This window comes from Theropithecus gelada, chromosome 3 (genome assembly GCF_003255815.1).
Source record: "Theropithecus gelada isolate Dixy chromosome 3, Tgel_1.0, whole genome shotgun sequence".
NCBI classification, from domain to species: Eukaryota; Metazoa; Chordata; class Mammalia; order Primates; family Cercopithecidae; genus Theropithecus; species Theropithecus gelada.
Window position 1 is genome coordinate 9,974,577 of NC_037670.1, and position 10,014 is coordinate 9,984,590.

The 10,014-nt window shown below is 51.6% G+C and overlaps 1 protein-coding gene across 2 annotated transcripts in view; it reads right to left on the minus strand.

Annotated features, from left to right (window-relative positions):
- The window catches only part of HIP1 (huntingtin interacting protein 1), a 208,774-nt gene extending 200,021 nt beyond the window's left edge, over positions 1–8,753 (minus strand). For both annotated transcript variants that reach the window (XM_025379867.1, XM_025379865.1), the window contains exon 1: positions 8,591–8,753. In XM_025379867.1, the coding sequence (XP_025235652.1) occupies positions 8,591–8,710 (120 nt within the window). In that variant the 5' untranslated portion in view covers positions 8,711–8,753. The remainder of the gene's footprint in view (positions 1–8,590) is intronic.
- Positions 8,754–10,014: the final 1,261 nt, after the last annotated feature.

Genomic DNA, 10,014 nt, shown 5'->3' on the forward strand with positions numbered 1-10,014 from the left:
GAGACAGGGTTTCTCCATGTTGGTTAGGCTGGTCTTGAACACCTGACCTCAGGTGATCCGCCTGCCTTGGTCTCCCAAAGTGCTGGGATTACAGGTATAAGCCACCATGTCCAGCCTAAAATAGGAATTATAATTCATACATGTGTTGCAAGGATTGAAAAGGGTGGCTCGTGTAAGGCCTTTACCACTTGCACACAGTATGTGGGCAGTAAATTTTTTTTTGAGACAAGGTCTTGCTCTGTTGCCCAGGCTGGAGTGCAGTGGCGTGATCTCGGCTTAATGCAACCTCCCCACTTCCCAGGTTCAAGCGATTCTCCTGCTTCAGCCTCCTGAGTAGCTGGGATTACAGGCACACACCACCACGCCCAGCTAATTTTTGTATTTTTAGTAGAGAAAGGGTTTCACCATGTTGGCCAGGATGGTCTCGAACTCCTGGCCTCAAGTGATCCACCTGCCTCGGCCTCCCAAAGTGCTAGGATTACAGGCATGAGCCACCGTGCCTGGTCAGTAAATGTTGACTATTACCATTACCATCAGTACAAAACCAGGGACCAAAAGAAAGCTCTTAACTTCCTTCTTACGTTTTCAATACCCACTAAAGGAGCAAGGTAGGGGAGACAGAAGGTCACAGAAGTTTAAGAAGCCAGCGCTGGGCCGGGAGCAGTTGCTCCCGCCTGTAATCCCAGCACTTTGGGAGGCCAAGGCGGGCGGATCACTTGAGGTCAGGAGTTCGAGACCAGCCTGACCAACATGATGAAACCTCATCTCTACTAAGAATACACAAATTATCCGGGTGTGGTGGCACATGCCTATAATCCCAGCTACTCCTGAGGCTGAGGTAAGAGAATCACTTGAACCCAGGAGACATATGTTGTAGTGAGCCGAGATGGCGCCATTGCACTCCAACCTGGGTGACAGAGTGAGACTCCATCTCAAAAAAAAAAAAAAAAAAAAAAGAAGCCAGCTCTGATTGTCAATAAATGGAAAAATGGGGTTAACGTGCAGCTCCCCTTGCAAGAAGGCACCTGCTCAGACTTCAGGCAAGGTGTGACTTCTTTGTGCACCTGCTCCACAAGCAGAAGCAGGAGGGGCACCAGGTTCAAGGCTCAGGGTGCTACATAGCCTGGCTCTGAGCATTTGCATTCCCAAAGAACAAACCTGACACAGATGCTTCCTACCAGCAAGAAGCAGGGTTAGGGTCATCTTGGTTTTCTGAGTATAACCAGAACCAACTGAGCCACCCAAAGTCCGTGGGGTGCCAGGGGTGTGGGAACCCATCAGGACCCACAGTCACCATCTTGATTGCACATGAGAACCACCTGGGACTTTGCAAAGTGTCAATGATCACCCCATACCAATAAGACAGAGTCCTTATGCAGGGGGCCCAGAAAAACAGTTTCTATTCTATTCTATTCTATTCTATTCTATTCTATTCTATTCTATTCTATTTTACTTTATTTTATTTTAAGATGGAGTCTCGCTCTGTCCCCCAGGCTGGAGTGCAGTGGCGCGATCTCGGCTCACTGCAAGCTCCGCCTCCTGGGTTCATGCCATTCTCCTGCCTCAGCCTCCTGAGTAGCTGGGACTACAGGTGCCCGCCGCCATGCCCGGCTAATTTTTTGCATTTTTAGTAGAGACGGGGTTTCACCGTGTTAGCCAGGCTGGTCTTGATCTCCTGACCTCGTAATTCGCCCACCTCGGCCTCCCAAAGTGCTGGGATTACAGGTGTGAGCCACTGCGCCCGGCCTTATTTTTTTTAAAGAGCTCTCCAGCCAGGGTTGAGAACCGCAAATCCTTCTAGCTCAGCCCTAAAATTTTTTAGCCGCTGAACAAAGGCTAAGCATCTGCTGAAGATCATGAGCAAGAGGGCAGAAGTACCCCCAACGTAAACACGAAAGAAAGGAACCTGCCATTTGGTTGTGAAGTCCTGGCTTCTCGGTTCACTCACTGTGTGACCTTGGACTAGTCACTTAGCCTCTCTGAGCCTGAGCTATTAAAATGAAATCATAGATGTAAATCACCCAGCACGTTCCTGGTACCCATCAGGCCCTCAATAAATATTTGTTTCTATCTCTTTCTCTCTAGGATCCAAGGCTCTTCTCAACACAGGATGCATTAAGATCCTTTGCTCTGACGTATGCGCCACCCACAGATTTTTTGTTGTTGTTGTTTCTGGCTTTTATTTATGTATTTTTTTTACAGGGTCTGGCTCTGTCACCCAGTCTGGAGTGTAGTGGTGTGATCCCGGCTTACTGCAGACTCAACTTCCTGGGCTTAAACAATCGTCCTCCCTCTGCCTCCCGAGTAGCTGGGACTACAGGCAGCACCACCCTGCCCAGCTAATTATTTGATTTGATTTGATTTTTTTGTAGAGACAGGGTCTCGCTATGTTGCCCAGGCTGGTCTCGAACTCCTGGGCTCAAGCCATCCTCCCACCTCTCCCAAAGTGCTAGGATGATAAACATGAGCCACTGTGCCCGGCCCACCCAAGGAGATTGAGACTTTCTAAAGGTTTGTTCCCACCTCTGTGTCTTTTCCTCTAATCCCAGAACTCACCTACTACAGAGCACTGTTGCTCAAACATCAGCATGCACAGACTACCCAGTGCTCTGGTGAACATGGCAGGCCCTGATTCAGTAGTTTTGGGTGGTGCCCGACATCCTAATGGCCCTGGTAATGCTGGTGTTTCGGCGCCTGACCACATCAGAGCGCCAAGGCTTGTCCAGGAGCTGCGCAGCGGCCAGTCTGCCTCCCGGCTGACTCACAAGCCCCCTAGAGCTGGTCTCCTTATCTTACTCATCTCTGTGTCTCCTCCACGGTATGTGCTACTAAACGGATGTGGAAGAAATAAACAAACCATGGAGAAAACCATTTTCCAGCTAAGTAAAAACAGACAGGTTATTTTATTTGTCCTGTGATTGACAGCCCTCCTGGCTGATTCTCGAATTGCCCTCTTGGCTGGGGGGAGGACAGTGTGGTCGAACGGGCCTGACACTTGGAACCTGGAGTCCTGGTTTTTAATCCTGGCCCTTCCACTCACCCGTGGGATGACCCTTGGCAAGTTACCAAGCTCTTTGAGTCACGATGTCCTCATCCATAAAATGAAAATGATAATGACTAACCATTGTGTGGTCCCCATGATGGCTAGAAACATGCTTTATAAACTGTAAAGTACTCCTGATAAGGTCTTATTACGGCTGGTTTTTTATGAGGGCAGGAAGTACTTTTCACTTCCCTGAAGCTTGAAGGTGGCTTGTGATGGATTGGGTGGGGAACACACCAAGGGTCTGGTTGGAGATGGGGGCAGTGGCTGGGCCATCAGGCAGGTCAGTGGTGCCTACTCTGGCAGTGACAGTGGCCAGGTGAAATGTGAGGATGGTGCAGGAGAGTTGAGGAGGCAAGGCTTCCTGGAGGAGGCTGGCAGGAGTAGGGATGCAAGGCTGGTCTGAGGTTATAGATGCCAGGACAGATGAAGGCAGGCAGAGCAGTGAGAGTCTTTTGATGGGCATGCTGCCAGGCTCTAGACTGGGTATGTAGGAGGCAAGGCTAGACCAAGAGCAAACCTGGAGCATTACGAGAAAACATCAAGTAATTATAGGTCGGGCACGGCGGCTCACACCTGTAATCCCAACACTTTGGGAAGCCAAGGCGGGAGGACTGCTTGAGCCCAAGAGTTCAAGACCAGCCTGGGCAACACAGCGAGACCCCATCTCTAAAAAAAAAAAATTTTAGACCAGGAGCGGTGGCTTACACCTGTAATCCCAGCACTTTGGGAGGCTGAGGCAGGCGGCTCACCTGAGGTCAGGAGTTCGAGACCAGCCTGGTCAACACATGAGACCCCGTCTCTACCAAAAATACACAAAATTAATTGGGCGTGGTGGCGCTCGCCTGTAATCCCAGCTACTCGAGAGGCTGAGGCAGGAGAATCACTTGAACCCAGGAGGCAAAGGTTGTAGTGAGCCGAGATAGTGCCACTGCACTCCAGCCTAGGCAACAGAGTGAGACTCTGTGTCAAAAAAATAAATAAATAAATTTTAAAGATCAGCTAGGCATGGTGGCATGCTCTTGTAGTCCCAGCTACTTAGGAGGCTAAGGCAGGAGGATCACTTGAGCCCAGGAGTCCGAGGCAAAACTGAGCTATGATCGTGCCACTGCACTCCAGACTGGACAACAGAGCGAGACCATCTCTTAAAAAAAAATAAAGCAATTATTAATATATCCCGTGGCCCAGGGCTGAACCCAGGGTTCCCTTGCTGACCCCATTCACCACTAACCATGAGATTCAGGATGTAGGCAAGAGCAAGACACAGACCTGCCCTCAATAAGCTCAGCGTTCACTGGGGGCCACAGAGAGAAATGATGCCAGCACAAGGTCACAGGAACTAGGAGAGGTCACCAGCCCTGCTATAGTTCAGAGGAGGGAGTGGCCAATTTTGCCCCTCTCTCTACCCCAGCCAATGAGTCTCCACTGCACCCGCTGGGAAGTTTATCTGCCTAGTCTAGATGTTTCTTTATTTATGTTCCTCCATCACTGGAATGCCCCATCCTCTCCTCCACCCAGCAAACGCTAACTCATGCTAAAAGATGTGCTTCAGTCCTCGGGGAGGGCTCCCAACCCCAAAGCCTGTGTTTTATCCACGTGCTCTTGGTAATTATCCTATTACCTAGTACCACATCTATCCGTCTAAGGAAGACTTAATCACAGCCTACTTGATATATCACGCGTCTGCTGTCTTGGGTTCGTCTCCCCAGTCAGATCATAACAATAATCACTGAACTAGTGCTCCACAGTTTACAAAATGCCTTCAGGAATATGGCTTCATTGCATCCGCACAATAAATCAGCCAGGTAAGTGTTATGTTTATTTGACAAGAAGGAAACTGAGGCTTAGAAAGGTTAGACAACTTCCCTGAGACCCCGTGGCCCGTATACACACCCAGCTGTAAGACTCAAATGCCTTCTAACTCCAATGCCAGCATCTGCTCAGTACTCACAGGCTGCCCGAGGCAGTGGGTAAAGGTTGAGACCACTTCCAGCTGTGTGACTTCTGGTGAGTTACTTAACCTCTCTGTGCCTCAATTGTCCCGAGAGTAAAATTGTGAACCTCATCCGTTCTTGTCAAGATTTAAAAAGGTAATACAATGATGTCCTTCCTTAGAATGGTGCCAAACACAATAATTAGTTAGTTATTATTATACCTTGGCTGATTCTCATGGTCTCCTAACTCATTAAATTTTTCATAATTCATTTTTATATCTCATAATACATTTTTCCCCTTTTTTCCCCTTGCTTACCAAGCTCTGCAACCTCATGATACATTTGATAGGTAGTCATTAAACAAAATAATTTTTTGTAGATTGACTAACGTTGGGTTTTAGGGCTTTTCTTTTCTTTTCTTTCTTTCTTTTTTAGATGGGGTCTCACTCTGTTGCCCAGCCTGGAATGCAGTGGCACAATCTTTGCTCACTGAAGCCTCAGGCTCCCAGGCTCAAGCAATCCTCCCACCTCAGCCTCCAAAGTTGCTGGGACAACAGGCATGCGCCACCACATCCAGCTAATTTTATTTTTTGGAGAGATGAGGTTTTACTATGTTGTCCAGGCTGGTTCTTTGTCTTTACTCTCCTACACCCCTAAAGAGTTTCAACACCAGAGGTTGGGTGCAGTGGCTCACACCTGAAATCCCAGCACTTTGGGAGGCTGAGGTGGGAAGATCGCTTGAGGCTAGGAGTTCAAGACCAGCCTAGGAACACACAGTGAGACCTCCATCTCAAAAAAAAAAAAAAAAAAAAAAAGTTAAAAATAAGAGTTTCAACATCAGAAAAATTATCTTTTTCTGCTCCACTCTACCTCATCCCCACCCACCCCACCCAGGTCAAATCTGACCAATCACAAATGTCCCACAGAATGTAAAACACCAGAAAACACTGACCTAGACTCTCCTGTTGGGCCGTCCCTGGATAGCAGGGAAACATACCACTCATGGGTGGAAACTTTCACAAACCTAATTTCTTTCACTATTATAGGTCAGTCTTACGCATATTTCTCTGTTGCTCTAGTTTTTACATATTTGAGACTCTAGAAGGAATGGGTTGTTAAAAAATAATATCTATTTATTTTCTTATGTCATTTATTAAAAGAAAAATAAAATAGGGCTGGGTGTCATGGCTCATGCCTGTAGTCCCAGCGCTTTGGGAGGCAGAAGCAGGAGGATCACTTGAAGCCAGGAGTTTGAGACTAGTCTGGGCAACACAGTGAGACCCCCGTCTCTATGAAAATATAAAAATAAAAGGAATATACACGCTGTTTCACGGAGCAAGAAGCCTCATGTGACTAGGAAGCTAGCGGAGGTACTAACATCCAAGACCAATGGAAAATTTCCTTCTTTTCAGGGGTCGGGTCCATGAAACCAGAGAACAAGCCTCAAACCCAGCTGGATCCTGGGAGGCAGAAGTGAAATGAAGTGAAGTGAAATGACCATTTCCTACTTCCCTCCTGGGGTAGGAAAACCAGGTAGTGGCGACTCCCTGTTTCATACCATCCAAAAACACCTGCGTGGAAGCACTTTCTTTTTTCTTTCTTTCTTTTTTTTTTTTGTAGAGACAGGGTCTCACTGCTGCACACTATCCAGACACACCTGCATGAGGTTTTCTTTCTTTTTTTCACTTTTTTTTTTTCATTTTTTTGTAGAGACAGGGTCTCATTCTGTCACCCAGGCTGGGGTGCAGTGGCACAACCATAGCTCGCTGCAGCCTCAACCTCCTGGCTCAAGTGACCCTCCTGCCTCAGCCTTTCGAACAGCTGGGACTACAGGCATATGCCACCACATGAGACTAATTTTTAATTTTTTAAAAAATAGAGGCGGGATCTCACTGTGTTGCCCAGGCTGGTCTCAAACTCCAGGGCTCAACTGATCCTCCCACCTCGCCGACCTCGGCCTCCCAAAGTGCGGGGAATACAGGTGTGAGCTAATGCACCCAGCCTCATTTTTTAATTTTTTGTAGAGACATGGTCTTACTATGTTGCCCAGGTGGGGGGGCCAAATGTTTTCAGAATAAGAAGAGGGGATAAAGTCCTCTGGGGGTGAAAAGCTTTATTCTTTCTTCCTTTCTTTCTTTTTTTTTTTTTTTTTTTGAGACGGAGTTTCGCTCTTGTTGCCCAGGCTGGAGTGCAGTGGCACGATCTCTACTCACTGCAACCTTCACCTCCCAGATTCAAGCAATTCTCCTGGCCTCAGCCTCCCAAGTAGCTAGGATTACAGGCGTCTGCCACCACGCCTGGCTAATTTTTTGTATTTTTAGTAGAGACGAGGTTTCACCATGTTGGCCAGGTTGGTCTTGAACTCCTGACCTCAGGTGATCCACCCGCCTCCGCCTCACAAAGTGCTGGGATTACAGGTGTGAGGTACCGCGCCTGGCCAAAAGCTTTATTCTTTGAAAGATTCCATACACAGAACTTTCAGTCAGATTCCCACTGTGTTCTCTAACTAAAATCCCAAAGCCCTTTCCCTCCAACTGTGTTTGGGGGAAGTATTCCTTGCACAACACACCAGGGGACCAGCCTCTGGTGGGGGGGGGAGGGGTGCGGGGGGAGACCCAACTGGATCTTCAAAGGTTCCACTCTGAGCCCAAGAGTGTAGAACAAATCTGCCCCTCCAGCATTGGCACTGGGATTAAAAGAAGCGTTGTACTCTTTGAAATGGATTTTACATACAAATGAACTGATGAACACCATCAACATGTCAGCTTAATTCAGTCCAATCAATACACCAGGCATTAAAAACTCGGAGGTAAAAATGGATTGTGGCTTTTTGTTGATGACACTGAGGAATTTTGGCCCCGAGCCCTGGTCAGGCAGGACAAATAGGGCAGTCTGCCTATTAGCTGTCAGGCACATCTTGGGGGATAAAACCAAGACCCCAAGTCAGGGCTCGGGGCACCATGGTCTCCACTTTAGCCCCCAGAGTAATTTTCCCACAAAGTGGCCACACTTTACATTTCCTACATTCCTTTTCCCTGCTCCGACCCCTTCGGCCGGGCCTCAGAGTTGACAGCTGGGGCTGGCCAGAGCCAAGCAAGAGGCATCGAGAAAGGGGGATGCTAAGGAGTGGCGGGTGGGAGGGGATGTCAGTGCAACCAAGAAGTAATCGGAGGGGAAGAGAGGACCCTTCACCCTTCACATTCCCAGCCTGGCTCCCCCACTCTCCGACCCCACACTTGAGCCTCCAAGCGGCTACCGTGCGCTTCCCTTGTTTAGGGGTACCCCTTCCATTCCGCCCCTTTTCAGTTCCTTCCCCTCTCACCTCACCTTGGGACTCCTGCCCGGTCCCCAGCCGATCAGGCTCCTCTTGGCCGCACGCATCCTGCCATCTCCTCCGAGCCCGCCTCTGCCCTTCTCCCCAGGCCAGCTGGGGTACCCTGGGGTCTCCGACCTTCCTGGGATCGCCCAGATCTGCACGCCAATGCCCCCGCTCACGACCCCCTCGCCCCGTCCTCAACTGGGGCCTGCAAGACTCCTACTCCCTTCAAAGCCCCTCTCGGACACCGCGTCCCTCAGGGTGCCCCAGGGATGCCCCGGGGTCCCCCGTCCTCACCTGAGTCCGCTCGAAGCTCTCGCGCTCCGCCGCCTCCAGCCCCGCGCCGACCCCGCGCCGGCTCAGCACCTTGGGCAGCGGGTTGGGCACTTGCTTCATGGAGCTGGCCATCCGATCCATGTCGCCGCGAGGAGCCGAGTCAGGGGCCCTCAGCCGCCCCGGGATCCCCACGGCGCCGCCCGCCCCGCCCTACCCGCGGGGATCCGGCGCTAAAGGGACGGCTCCCGCCTGCCATTGGCTGTGAGTTCTGCCAGTCTTCCTGAGACCCCGCCCCTCGCCGAAAGGCTTCCCCGCCCGCCCCCGCCCCTTCAGGAGCCCCTCAGCTGGCTCGGCCCCGAGTAGCCTCTCGGGGCCTCGAGGCGCTTGGTGACTGGTCTGGAGTCGTGTCAGTCACCGTGGTCCCGCCGTTCCCGGCAGGGCTGGGGCGGGGTGAAGACGGGGCGGGGCCTGTATGGGGCGTGGCCTGGGCGGGCTGCCCTGATCTGCCCTCGCTCGCCCGGTCCCCGCCCGCGCGCCGCCCTCTCCTCCCCTCGGCCACGGTCCCCGCGCGCCCCAAGCGCGCTGCCCTCCGCCAAGCGCCGCCCATTGCCCTGCCCGCTCGTGCAGGGGGCTACCCCGCGAGGGCCCGGGGCGGTGGGCAGGAATGACGCGGGCCGGGGAGTGGGGCCTTCCCCGGGGGAATCCTGGCCCGCCTACGAATAGCCCGTTAGCTCCTTCCGGGCCTGGGACCGGGGAGCGCCGGACTGACCAGCTCCGCGCCCGCAGCCCGGGGAAGCGCAGCCCCGCGGGCGGGCGCAACGTGGGCGCTTGGCCGGATCCGGCCTCAGTGGGTGGCCGCCCCCACCCAACTGCCAGGCTTCCCCGTCCTGCACCACCCCATCCTGCCCCTGCCCATGCCTTCTGCAAGGATCGCAGAGCCCAAGTCCCGGAGCTCCGGGCTGAGTCCGCGGGCACCTCCCGGGACCTCCCTTCCAAACCTCATTAATGAACCCGTCAGAACTTATTTATTGGTAGAAAGCCCTGCAGACACTTTCTTTTTATCTTAGGCTCTGAGCCGCGCGTCCCATCCTGCTCAGACGTCAACCAGGGTGTCAGCAAGCATAGAGAAGTGTGATGCTTAGCAGGAATGCTGGAGAAAGTTAAAAGTTTTTCATTAAACTCCAATTTAGGTGTTTCTTTGTTTGTTTGTTTCGTTTGGAGTCAGTCTCCCTTTGTCGCCCAGGCTGGAGTGCAGATCATAACACACCGGGGCCTTGAGCTCCTGGGTCCTACCGATTTTCCTGCCTCAGCCTCTCGAGTAGCTGGTACTACAGGTGCACACCACCACGCCTGGCTAATTTTTTTTGCAGAGATGGTGTATTTCTATGTTGCCCAGACTGGTCTCCAACTCCTGGCCTCAAGCAAGCCTCCCACCTTGGCCTCCC